A 13,272-nucleotide genomic window follows, 5' to 3' on the forward strand; every position below is an offset into this window, starting at 1 on the left:
CCCCCCCCCCCCCCCCCCCCCCATGCACAGGGATCCGACAGGTGTGTGCAGAGCTGGGATTCAAAAATCAAACAAACACCATGCATGTTTTTTTTGGACGTATACCAGATTTCAGAAGTGATGTGAAGTAAGATGGATACTAAAATAGTCTAACAGCCTACTACCTTAGCTTAACATAAATATTTGAAACACGGTGAAACAGCCAGAATGGCTGTGTCCAAAGGTAGAACAATTTTTTATCTTCTGAAGGTCACTAATAAAACTCTTTATAACTCTTTGGGGTTATTTAATCCACACAAAAAAATGTGTAAAAAACAACATGTTGTCTTGGGGGGGGGGGGTTATGCGCAGACATGTGTGACATCATGGGGTTTTGTTGTCACTAGGAAGTTGCTGGGAAACCAACACTTCAGGTAGTCAGCACAAAGTTACAAATAATGAGATTGAGATTTGTATATTTAACTGAGTGAAGTCAGAAGCTGTGCTACTAAATGTTTTGATGATTGGTGCAGAATGTCTTGATCCTCTTTAAATTGGTCCTCAGAGGACATTATGTACGCTGGCATAATTTAGATTCTTGCTGATTAGAACACTGCTCAGCACAACAAGCCCACATTTAAAAACCAAATAATAGCGGTCCATGAAAGATGGAAAAGCTTCTTGTGTCACTCTAGAGCAACATAAACAAGAATAATTGCTTCCACGGTGTTATCCCAACACTGTATTCAGAGCCTGTTGTGTGTGAATGATGAGCTCTGAAGAATAATGTGGGCTGGAGCTTAACCAGCAAAAATGTAAGTGAAATTAACAAACTACATAAATACATACAAACTGCAGTCCTTGGTAGCGGAGGAGAGGAAAGTCTTTTATTGTGTAGCTGGGTTTATACGAGCAGTCAGGCAGGACATCTTGTAGGAACTTGCCGTTTATCAAAGGCACTGCAAACAATTACACAGACGTGAGATAAGATTATATATACATTGATTGGAAGGAAATAAGTTGCACAATACTTGCAGAAGATGGTAGGAAACAGAGGATGAGGTGATTCATCTGTTACAAAGAAATAGGGCAACAGAGAGATGTCTCTCACCTTGGTACAGAGTGTCTCGCGGGTCATCCCTCAGCATGTCTGCTGCAACATTCTGCTGTTTTGTGGGGGTGTGCTGGTGGCTTGCAGTCGTCTGTGGTATGTGGGCTACATCACTCATTAGCAAAGCCGACTCGTCTGTGGGACAAAGCCACAGGACATTGGTAATGCAGCGCTTTGTATTTATTGTTCAACAACAATAACAATTGTTCCACTGACTTTATATGCATAATTGAGCATCTTTGCAGAAAAAAAACGGCAAACCATTTTGGATTATGAAACACTGTGATGTTGATTCATCCTGAACTCTAGACCAATAAAGATTCCCTGAGTGATGCTTTTTTTAAGAAGCAGGAATGATGTGTGGGTTTTTGTGTACTTACTAACATAGAGGGAGATGTGGTTGGATTCAATAACCTGGAAACTAAAGCCTTGGTCCAAGAGCTGCCACTGTGTGAAAACCAACACAAAGAACTGCATGTCTCTTCACTTTATTACTCACATTGCACATGAACACGAGCACAGACCTGACATGAGAGTTGGAACCAATGAAGCGAGACAAAAGAATACAGAAGGGGACTTGTCTTTGACGGCTGAGTCCAACTACTTACTGCCACCTCCACATGGTCAGTCCCTCTGTCGTTTTGCTTGTGAATGACTTCAAAAAAGTACCTCCTCTGAGCAGACAGCCTGTCAGACAGTGAAAAAAATAGAAATACAAACATGTGGCTTTAAGCACAGGACGTGCATAGGTCATGGCTTGCTTCACTGATCTTCCATTTTCCCCCTTTTAAACGTTTTTCTTGGTGGAGTTTTTCCTCATCCAAATCAAATTTGTGATATTGGGTTTTTTAAATAAAATTGACTTGACCACATACAGTGGCTGTCTCTTTGTTCTTAATTTAAAAAAAAAACATAATGCTTGGTAAATCTCAAAAGGTCCCCTCTTGCGGTTGATCAAGCAGATATATATATATATATATATATATGTATATATATATATTTTTTTTTTAGTTTCATTGTTGGTAATATACTGTTTTTTTATCTGAATATATTCCTGCAAATATTGACTCATTTCATTGAAACTGAAACTATTCAAACACACTTTTTAAAATCCAAAAAAACCATTACAAATTAGGCTAACAGTCATATAAAACTAAACTAAGCGTTGAACAGAATTGCTGATATTTACATTTTCTCATGTTCGTGTCAACTGCGGTCTACATTATGTAGCCAACTAAACTTCCTGCCAAGTTACAGTTAACCGTAGCCCACACATAATTTTATAACTAGAATTTGTAGTAATTTTTTCCAGCACCTTAAGCCATTACAGAAATGTTGAGTTTTACCGAATTACCAACTCTGTCTTCATATACATGTTTACATTGAAATGCTCATGCTGTGGTTCTTAGTTCAGACATGCCTATGTTCATGCATTGGTTTCATGTGATTAAAAAGGTATTCCTGGAATTAGGTGGTGCACTTCTATAAAACGTAGGGGACTTGTAAGAGACAGATGAAAAAAAAGAATTGACAATAATGTTGCAGCAGAGTTTATGATATCCTGACTTTTCCTTGTGTGAGTCATTTTTTTTGTTGCTAGAGTTTGGAAAGTTTGGGATATTTTGACTTAGAGATTTTGGTCTGTTTTGTTCATATGCTTTCCGTTCATGGGTTTGAAGTGTAGGACAAAGGTGACATCCCATACAATGGTGCACCGATTAGAATTTCAACAGTTAATTTTCTTTTTGTTCTTATGTTGCTGGGGCAGATGCCACATGTAGTTAAATCTGATTGAACCACTCACACACAGTCCTGATGCAGCACTGATGTTACGAAGAAATACGTAAGCTTTTCAAGTTGGTCCAAAAACCGAGTTTTTTTTCACCAGGCAAAAAGACTGGGTTAATTACTGAGCTCTACTCAGTAAGATTTAATATTTATTTATTTGACCAATACACATTAATCAACATGTCTGTAAATCTACCAGTGTTAGCCAGTCAGCTAAATGCCAAGTGGCTGTGTTACTAATAACATCCAGTATATATATTTACACACACACACACACACACACACACACACACACACACACACACACACACACACACACACACACACACACACACACACACACACACACACACACACACACACACACACACACACACACACACACACACACACACACACACACACACACACAATGTCTACCCACATAGTGGACAGCAGATGTGAACTCACCAAACTGGTTTAGAGGTCTGACTGGCATACTTCTCAAACTCTCCCGGGGCTGTCCATTCTGTGCCAGTCTACAAAAAGAAAGGCCACATGTAAACACATATCACAGAGAGTATTATGTATAAGGTCATGCAACTTGAGAAGATGACAGATGTGCAAACCTTTCCAACCCATGCCAATATATGCAAGTTAAGGGGAGAGTCATCTGTGCTGAGCCACAATTCAGAGTTGTCATCAGAGCTCAAAGCAAACACAAACTCTCCTGAGAGACAGGCAGAAAAAAGGAGTTGTGAGATAAAGAGACCGATTGAGTGAGATGTATTGCATGTGTGCACTCAGTAACAGACAGGTAAAAAGTATTTGCTGTACCGTCAGCATATGGATGTAGATATCCAAATATTCTGAGCCCGTAGTTTGTCCATTGAGGAGAGATAGCCAGTTTCTGCACTGTAGTCCTGGACTGAAAGAGCGAGGAAGGGAAACACTGAGAATCAGTTACAATGTTTACTCAAAGTAAGACTACATCTTAAGCCCAAGGACATGAGGATCTAGCACGTGGATGTAGAATGCACCTCTGAGTGACAACCGTGTGCGTGTTTGTGTGTTTGTGTGTTTGTGTGTGTGTGTGTGTGTGTGTGTGTGTGTGTGTGTGTGTGTGTGTTTGACTGCAGTTGTGTCAGAGTGTGTGCTGGAATGTCTTTGCACCACGAATGCCTGTACAACATTTCATGGCAATCCATCCAATAGTTGCTGGGAAAAGAAATGGTGGGCCGACCAACATTACCAATCCTAGAGCCATCAGTTACCCATGATTAACGGGAAGTGAGTGAAATGAGAACATTTGGGTTTGACTCACATGAGGATACAGCGGGTAGTGCAGGTTCTTGTAGAGGTCAGCTGTAGAACTGCCACACCAGTCCTCAAAGACGTGCAGGTTGGCCTGTCCCTTATACTGCAGAAAGAAAAGAGGGTGAGGACAATGATAGGAACACACTGGTATTTTTGCTGCGGTCAGTCAGCAGCGGGACAATTCACCATCTGGCCTTAGTACTTTGCAAACTAAAACCAGCAAATACAGACCTCCTTAAATACCACTTGACAATACAATGACAGGACTACTGCTTTCAACTGTCACCCAATTCCAACAATCCACTCCACGTCCTGCGTACGGACACGTCTTATTTAAAAAGTCGGTTCAAATTACAATACATTACCTCTTGTGGTATCTAGCAAGGCACCTAGTTTTGGTTTTATGTATTTGCTCAGGTTTTAAACTACCCAGCTCCAAGATTTCTAGCCTTACCCTAATTATATGGAGGTGAATGGAATTTCATTTGTGGTGCTCAAGCTTTATCAAATTACGTTACGAATCACTTCACAGAAATCCAGTGTTCTGGAATGATCCACAGATTTGATTGTGATAGAAGTTTATTAATGCGATTTTTCTGTTTGTTTTAATTAGGGTGGTGACAAAAACCTCCATTATCTCACAATCTTTGCAAATGACAAAACTATTTGCAAAGCTGTAAAACACTAGAGACATATCTTGCTCATTGTTAGGTTCATACTTGCATTTTGTTTTTTTTTACTAGATCATGTTTCCATGTTTTATGTTCACAAAACACTATTTTTTCTCATATTGTTTGTCAGAATATACCTGTGTTCACGCTTCACCTTCTGTCTGAAACGTGTCAGGTGTTTTAGCACCTGTCTCTTTAAAACCTCCAATCGGCTCAGACTGATTTGCAAGACAAATATGGAGCACCTTTGCAAAGATAGTTCTCAAGCCCTGGGTGGAGATACTCAGATGGTGGGGCGGTATATTCCAATGGGCCTGCATGTGATATAGGAAAGGGAACCAAATCTGAATGGCTTGTTGAATCCCATGTTTTCTGATCTAGGCATCTAGCATCAAAACTGACTGGGTTGTCTTATTTCAACCACTCCAGATGGCAAAATGTATGTGCACAAGCACTGAAAAAGGGAGTTTTTCATGATATGTCCCCTTTAATTGAGTAATTGTGTTTTATTTGTTATTTGGGTAAGTGGATCTTTTAAGTAAGATATATTTATACAGAGGTAAAAGGGGTGGATCACAGGAATTGTTTGAAAATGGAAATAGCTGTGAAATTGCTATTCCCCCACCTCCAATCACTTCGATGAAAGTCTGCAGGACACACACACGTAAAAAAAGAAGCAGTTGAGATTCAGGAGAGGCCAAAATGTCCTGTAAACATACACCTCTATGACATCTGTTAAAGAACCATGTCATCGGATATGAGGGTACCGCTCCAGCACAGAGGCAAAAGGATGCAGGTAAAGAGCCAAAGTCTCAGTGTTACCAGTCCCATAGTTCATCAAATTTCATTAGTGGTCAAGTTAAACGCTCTGCTGTCATCGGCAGTTTAGTTAAAGGTTGACGAGACCCAGGCTCCAAAGGCTCAGTGCTGCAATTACTCACCAAGCCTCGTTCCCTCTGTTTTCATGTCTGTGATCAGAGGCCACTTGACTAGGAGTCCGGGGAGCCCGTATGCTGTCAAACTAAAAAACAAATACTAGTAATAATAATTCAAGCTTGGCTAGGCTGCACCCTCTTCCCTTCCCTTCCAAACAGCAGTTAAAGCTGAATGTTAAAGCCGTGACATTTAATGGTCTTTTAAACTGTCATTGTTGTACCTACTGGTTACAGCTTCACAGTTGTGAAGAATGGGCGCTCGGATAGCTCAGTTGGTAGAGCGGGCGCCCACATATAGAGGATTACTCCTTGTCGCAGTGGGCCTGGGTTTGACTCCGACCTGCAGCCCTTTGCTGCATGCCGTTCCCTTTCTCTCTTTCCACTTTCATTTCTTCCGCTGTCCTGTCCTTAAAGGCCTATAAATTCCCCAAAAATAATCTTTACAAAGAAAAACAGTTGTGAAAAATTGGAGCTTTTCTTTTTAAACTGAATAGCTTTAGGTTTGGATTTGGAAATTTGAAGACTTTGAAAAACTGTGATGGTATTTTCTGGAAATGAAAGTAAAAAAAATAATTATAGTAGAGCGAGACACACATGAGCTTTCCCCAAACATGAAACGTCGGGTACAAGCAACTAGCCAAAGTACAGCGCTGCTTAAAGGTGCCCTGCCACACAAAACAGTTTTTACTTGTATTTTTTTTTTTTTCAATATGTTAGGTCCATATGTGTTTGTGTTATGTTGTGAATGTGAAAATGAACTGCTACCTCCTCTGTCAGCTCTAGTCACTGAAAAGAAATAAGCGGAGAATTCAGGCCAATTACAAAAGCCGGTCAGTTTGACGTCATGTGGCCTGAGCTAATTATTATTCATGAGTTCTCCCAGTGGTGCTGGGTAAAGGATGCTGATAGCCAGACTCTCATTGGCTAGCTGTTACCCAAACAGAGTCAAGCAACTCTTTGAATATTAATGACAACTGGCACAAATTAAGCTAAGTCTCCCTGCAGGCTTTCTATGCCACACTACAATGGCTTGAGACAAAGTAACCAAGGCATTTTTTTACACCAAAAATGTTACAAAGTCCGCGGTACTTCAGACATTACCATAAAGTAATAAAGTACGTGTGGCACGGCACCTTTAATAAAGGAAAAACAATGATGACAGAGCAATGGAGGAGCTGCAGAAGCAGATTGCTGCAGGAAACATACTGTAAACACAGGAAAATAAACAGAGGTGGGAGGGATTTGGGCAGGCCTGGGCAGGTTATTCAAAGTTCAAAAGGAGTGTGAATGAGTGTTTAGGCGCATGGGAACTGTGAACACACACAAACACACCTCTGCTTTCCAGGTTTGTGGAGTGAAGCTGGACCTCCAATTAACTGAATCCTCCACTGGGATTGGTTGATTGTCCCTTCTGACCTATAAAAACACAAAGTCTTATCATGGTTTGCTCCGCCCCTACCTGCACAACCACACACACCCTTATATTGCCATATCTTCTATCACCACTTCTTTTTCCACGTAGCATCCTTACCCTTTCGTCAAGCACGGCTCTCCTCCAGCTGCCACCGTCAGCGTTAGGATTCATACCTGAGAAAGTAGGTGGAAACAAATCAGCCGACAGGCAAATATGCCTCAAAGGTGACAGATGAGGCAACATTGTCTCAAGGTCACAAGGTCTCTTCTGTTTATTCAAATGTATTCTAATCAAGTAACAGCATGTGGCTCAATCCCTTTATAACACGTCATGTCATGCTGGTGCTACCAGATCTCCAGATTTTCTTATACATGCTTTTTTATCCCATTCTTGTTGGCTTGTGTTGCACAAACAATGGAGCCCAGTGTCCCAACGGAGTCCAACCCACCACCTGTTCCAATTCAATGCTGATAACCAACGAATGTAGCTCATTTCCCTCACAGCTTTCAATGCTATGGCACTCGTGTGTTGGCAAACGTCTCTGGCACTCTGGCATAGCAGATGCAGAAATGTTATCCCTTCTAACTTCTTCTGTCATCTTTCAAATTATAGGGTAGTGTCAGTGTGTATTTTAAAAGGAGTAGTGTATTTTTCTTTATGACCTTGTGGTGTCAGCGAGTGAATTAGGATTACAGTCCCTGTGGACTCTGCATCTGTCATTATCACCAGGGTGGAGATCTCCAAAGACACACCCTTGAAACATGTGGACCAATTTTGGCCGCACACTTAATTCTAGAGTGGCGGTTAAGAAAAGCAAGAGAGGATTATTTTTTTATCTTCATCTGGACTCATCCAGTCTTCCTACCTTCCCTTCTCCTTCTTAAGTTTTTTTTTTGTCCGAATATTCACCACAGCATTGGTTTAATTAAATTTTTTCTTATTCTGTCATCAAATTCAATCATTTCAAAATGACAGTCGGTGCATTGTACGGTGAAATGCAAAGCTGAAATGTTTCAGTTAATAAAAAGAAATTGCGGCCGGGCTTTACAGGCTTTCAGCCTTCAAAAGGGGAACAAAAATGTCATTCTAAATAACAAAGAGACTGAAGATTTGTTCTGTGGCTATTGTATTAATGTGACATTTTGGTGTACTCTGTCTATTTTGGCAGAGCTAATCTTCTGAAGCAGTCACATAGATATTTCTACCGGAAAATTTGTTTGAGTTAGAAGAATTTTAGACGAACACTGTTGCACTTGGATGTAGACTGCAATGTAATTGTAATGCCAATGATTTTTCACAGGAAGCATTAGAGACGGGCTGGCGTAAAGTACTTATTAACATTAACTCAACTACTATGGCTTCTTATACAGCAAAGGATTATTCAAAAACATGGGAAACGAGCCCAGCAGAACGGATCACCACGTAAAAAATGTCACCTGCCCACACAGGCAGCCATTTCTCTATTGGGACATTTATTAACTGAAGCTCTTCAGACGTTATCTACTGTATGTTCTTAAGTGCCTGTGTGACCTACATGTGGGAAAAACAAGCCGTCCCTTAAAGGCCCATCAGCAGAGCCGAGCCTAACAGCACTCCTGTGGTAACCTGTGCCGACAGTGTTAATCTTTCAGTTTCTTCTCTTCTTCTTCTCCTCTCTCTTTTTTGCAGTTTGTAGGTGATGAACATGTTTCTGCTCTGCAGCACAGGAGGAAACCGGAACAACTGGACTCACTGAGTCCAAGAGAACGGAATAAAGACTAGGAATTTTGTTCTTTTTATACTGTAGTGTTATGACGGAAAAATGTATTTACTTTCACTCCCTTTTATGCTCCTTTTGAATTTTGTTTCTCGTGTTTATATAAAAAGATTCCCACATGGTGATTGTAGATTATCATTAAAAAGAAGCTTATGCCACCTTATTGACTATGTGTAATCCAACTAGCTTTCACACTTGGCATACATACATGTCTAATTCACTTTTTGACACATTTGTCACCACAAACACTTGAGACATGCTGACAGTGTATTCTTACGTGTCCAATGTGTCATACTTCTATTACACGTTTAGCTCTTCACATTGCTCTTTCAGCTCTGAGTGAAGATTATTTGGGGTTCTTCCCTTGACAGAAGTCCCCACTGTGTTGAGGGGGCTACGGCCCAGGAATGTGTAGATAGACGAGCCCTCCCTGTAATGTAGCTCTCTTTAGGCATGCATTTACACGTCAGACTGTGTTAAAAGTGTTCATTCACTTCAATTGTTGTTACTTCTCTCTCGTACCCAGACACCAACCTGACTATTTTCCCTGTTTTCATCTCTATCCATGCCAGGGTGATGAAACCCTGATGTTATACTTGGGTGTGAGTGCAATACAACAGAAGGTAGGTAGGCTGAGGTGTAAATAATGCAAAGGGCAGGAAGTTTGATTACCCAGTGAGAGGCGGGCTTCCTCTTGAGTGTAAACCTACAATCTGACCTCCCCATCCCCCATATTACATTTGCAGTTATCTAAAAACACCTACCTACCTTATGCAATCCAACATACAATTAGTGAAAAATAATAAAATTGTAATCCATCACAACGTTCCTGCAATAAATAGGCTAGTACTTTTGTGAAATTTCAAATGTTAACAACTTTATTGTCCACATCATGAAAAATTGTCTTGGCGACACCACACAGCATTTATGGCACTGCATTTTGTTGCGTGGAAATTACTTGCATTTTTTTGCATATATTTTTTTTAACTTGTGCTCCTTAGAAATGAAGTGGAAAAATATCAGAAAACAGCTTTGTACATAATGCAGTCCACAACACTGCTAAAAAATCGGTTCAAAAAATAAGTCAAGGAACTGAGTGACAGCAATGTTGTCTCAACAATAGGTGAACATCTTAAGTAACATAAGGAAGTTATTGTTACCGTTTCTTTGGATGTTGCACAATTTTAACCTATTGGCCAAATCCTTCTGCATTCTTATAGCATGCTTTTTACTTGAAGGCTAGTTACAGGTTGTTTAGATCTAACCACACAGTCTATCTAAATGATGCATTACTTTAACATATGTGTGTATCAGTTTTCGGACTGGCAACCACAGACTTACTGGTCTCACTGCTCCATGCTTTTGCAGCAACCATCTCATGATAGACGGCCAAAACTCCGACCAGCACAATCGCCGCGAACAGAAGATATTTGCTGTTGCGCCTCAGCTTCTTCAAGGGGAAAAACGCCACAATCATCTTGGCTCTCGGGCGAAAGCTCCTCCCGAGTAATTCATCGGTCGGGTCACCCACTTTGTCATCAGGGGGGGACCGACTCTACCGCGAGTCCGTCCGTCTGCCCCTCACCGGTGCTCCAGTGGGTGCGCACTACCGGCACCCTGGATATCCCCGGTGCGCGCAGCCCCTGGTGACTCTCATGCCGTGAAAAATCCCACCATGACTTGGGTTAGCCGGTAATCTACACTGAGCACTCTCGATCATCTAAAACGTTCAAGGGGACTTCGTGCTGCTTGTTCTTGCGTAGCGCCGCCGTCCTAACCTTTGCTCCGGCTAGTTCAGCATTTCAGTGAACACGAAAGCCGCACAAACAACTAAGCGAACTGTGAAATCTCACACCAACTTTCCTCCGCACAACTTCATGAGGGCAGACCAGAATGTATACAGTCGCCGGGGCAGACAAAAGACGCCTGAAAAGATCGGAACAGAGACCGTTGTACCTTCAAAATAAAAGCATACTTGTGTTACAGTGGCGAATTAAAAATCATTGATACGTGCACGCACGTAAAGTCGTGATTCAATATCATCATTTCACTGTATATAATCAATACTATGTCTAATTTTATAATTGTTTTAGTTCCCTGTTTAACACCTTAACATGCGTGTCACTGGTGGTTTATTTTGAAATAGGATACCGGAAACACGTTTCGTTTGTCAACAGGTTGACACCAGTCGCTTTGAGAGGGGAGTGAACATGGGCACTGCCAGCCACCATCGTGTATCATAGGATTTACCTGTGCCAGGTAGTAGTCAGATTTAAAAATAATTCTTTTAGTGACTTTTCCTTTAAAGTTTTTACCAACACGCTCTATAGCCTGTAGCCAAGCAACAGTAAGTAGACTTACATTCGAGTTTTATGTAGTTAACAAAAGGTGGATTAAATGAAAATAAAATAATGACAATCAATACAATTTGAAATAAAATGTGACATTAAAATAAAATACAACACTATAACGTTATATCTATGGAAATGAGGACTTTGTGTGAAAGGAAGAGGCAATATTATTCCAAAGTCATGTACACGTCACAAGAGTAAGATTGGGATGTGAGATAATGTGATAAATATTAATGTGTATAGGGCCATGGAGGAATTTGGAGCTTTGAATGACGTGCGCCGACATGCATGAAAAAGAGGATTGTGTGTGGCTTAATAACAGCAGTCATGTGAGTAAGGTAAATAGTAGCCTAAACAGCAGGAAAGCAGTTATGTGATGTGGAATATAGAGTTTATGAGCCTGTAATTGTAAAGTGTGCAAGAATTACCCTGTAAGGCTATTTTACATCTGCTGTCCCTGGACAGGTCGTACAATGTCACACCTAAAAAGATAAAGGATTATAATAGTACATATAGGTTTAACCCAACTGTATAACTGTAAAAAAAAAACAAATACCACATAGCTAGGACAACAAACAAGTTTATTTATTATTTATTTATTGTAAACAAATAAATGTGCCTGGCAACCACATAGGCATGGCACACGTGGCACAAACAGGCAGGACAGGAAAGACATGATAGAAGCTAGATTTAGTGCCTACATGTAAACAGTCCAGATTACCTGTTAGCCACTTATTTAATTAAAATTTAAAAAAAGCGTAGGTTTTAAAATTCCTAATGTGAACTGGAATAAGGTTCAATTCAAAATAATGGAACTATGACTAGAATTAGTAGTTGTAGTAGTTCATGGCATAACAAGGCCCTGCAGGGCGTTACAGGGCGTAGCGGGGCACAGCAGAGCATAGCAGGACGTAGCAGGACACTGCAGAGAGTAGCAGGCTGTAACAGGGTGCCGAGCAGGACTAGTGGGATAGCTGCAACCATGATTTAGGTGCCACCCTAATTCAAGGAAACACGCTGGGCGAAAAAAGACTTAAGGATTGCGGGGAATAAGATAAGTTAGTAACAAGCATTTCTGGGACAAGGATGCACACATATGGAAAGAGAGAGGAGAGAGGAGCTCAGTGTGTCAAAGGAAGGAAGTCCCCCAGCAGTCTAAAACTATAACAGCATAATTAAGAGAGAAAGGATAAGGAGAGGAGCCTGGTCGGGCTAGAACTCTCCCCTTCCGGATTGGGCTATACTGGCCTGTCTCCCTTTACTTTGATTATATCATTGATCATATATAGCCTGATAGCTGAAGGCTCTGGCTGCTATTCTACTTTTAGAGACTCTAGGAACAACAACTAACTCTGCATTCTGGGAGCGCTGTGCTCCAGTGGGACAATAAGGTACTATGAGCTCTTCAACTTATGATGGTGCTTGATCATTTAGAGCTTTGTAAGTCAGAAGAAGGATTTTAAATTCAGTCCTGTATTTTACAGGAAGCCAGTGCAGAGAAGCTAATCCAGGAGAAATAGGATCTCTTTTCTTAGTTCTTGTCAGAACACGCGCTGCAGCATTCTGGATCAGCCCTACTACTGTATCTTCTGCCAGATTGTAACAGGGAGACTAGTCTGCATGCTTGGTTGCTGTGGTGGTCCTCGATGATGCTGTGTGTCTTTCGCGGGCACGGCAGGTTGAAACGGTCCTGAATGGCCAGGAGATGGTTGCCAGTAATGAGCTGGGCTGCTTTAATCACTCTCTGCTGTGAGTCGTACAGTTTCTGTACCAGACCGTGATGCAGTCCATCAGCGAGCTCTACGTGGTGCACCTGCTTGTGTTCATGCCAAACTTCCTCGGTTTTCTCAGGAAATTGGGTCACTGGCGAGCTTTCTTGGTCACTGCGTGTAAAATAGTCATAATTAAAGTAAGAAGAGAAAAATGTTGTAAAATGTGTTTAGTGAGGTCACAATCACCTTTGATCACCAA

The 13,272-nt window shown here is 41.1% G+C and overlaps 2 protein-coding genes across 3 annotated transcripts in view; one reads left to right on the forward strand and one right to left on the reverse strand.

Moving 5' to 3' along the window:
* miox (myo-inositol oxygenase) overlaps window positions 1-4,633 on the forward strand; it is a 31,806-nt gene extending 27,173 nt beyond the window's left edge. For both annotated transcript variants that reach the window (XM_034879836.1, XM_034879837.1), the window contains 2 exons: window positions 3,692-3,695; window positions 4,623-4,633. The gene's annotated coding sequence lies outside the window, so the exon portion shown is untranslated. The remainder of the gene's footprint in view (window positions 1-3,691; window positions 3,696-4,622) is intronic.
* Window positions 1-10,833, reverse strand: part of b4galnt3b (beta-1,4-N-acetyl-galactosaminyl transferase 3b) — an 18,717-nt gene extending 7,884 nt beyond the window's left edge. Inside the window, exons 1-11 of the mRNA XM_034879826.1 lie at window positions 10,292-10,833; window positions 7,312-7,367; window positions 7,113-7,196; window positions 4,182-4,277; window positions 3,695-3,785; window positions 3,487-3,587; window positions 3,329-3,396; window positions 1,699-1,777; window positions 1,471-1,537; window positions 1,091-1,225; window positions 829-938 (exon numbers count right to left, since the gene is read on the reverse strand). Of these exons, the coding sequence (XP_034735717.1) occupies window positions 829-938; window positions 1,091-1,225; window positions 1,471-1,537; window positions 1,699-1,777; window positions 3,329-3,396; window positions 3,487-3,587; window positions 3,695-3,785; window positions 4,182-4,277; window positions 7,113-7,196; window positions 7,312-7,367; window positions 10,292-10,427 (1,023 nt within the window). The 5' untranslated portion in view covers window positions 10,428-10,833. The remainder of the gene's footprint in view (window positions 1-828; window positions 939-1,090; window positions 1,226-1,470; window positions 1,538-1,698; window positions 1,778-3,328; window positions 3,397-3,486; window positions 3,588-3,694; window positions 3,786-4,181; window positions 4,278-7,112; window positions 7,197-7,311; window positions 7,368-10,291) is intronic.
* Window positions 10,834-13,272: the final 2,439 nt, after the last annotated feature.

This window comes from Etheostoma cragini, chromosome 8 (genome assembly GCF_013103735.1).
Source record: "Etheostoma cragini isolate CJK2018 chromosome 8, CSU_Ecrag_1.0, whole genome shotgun sequence".
Lineage (NCBI taxonomy): Eukaryota > Metazoa > Chordata > Actinopteri > Perciformes > Percidae > Etheostoma > Etheostoma cragini.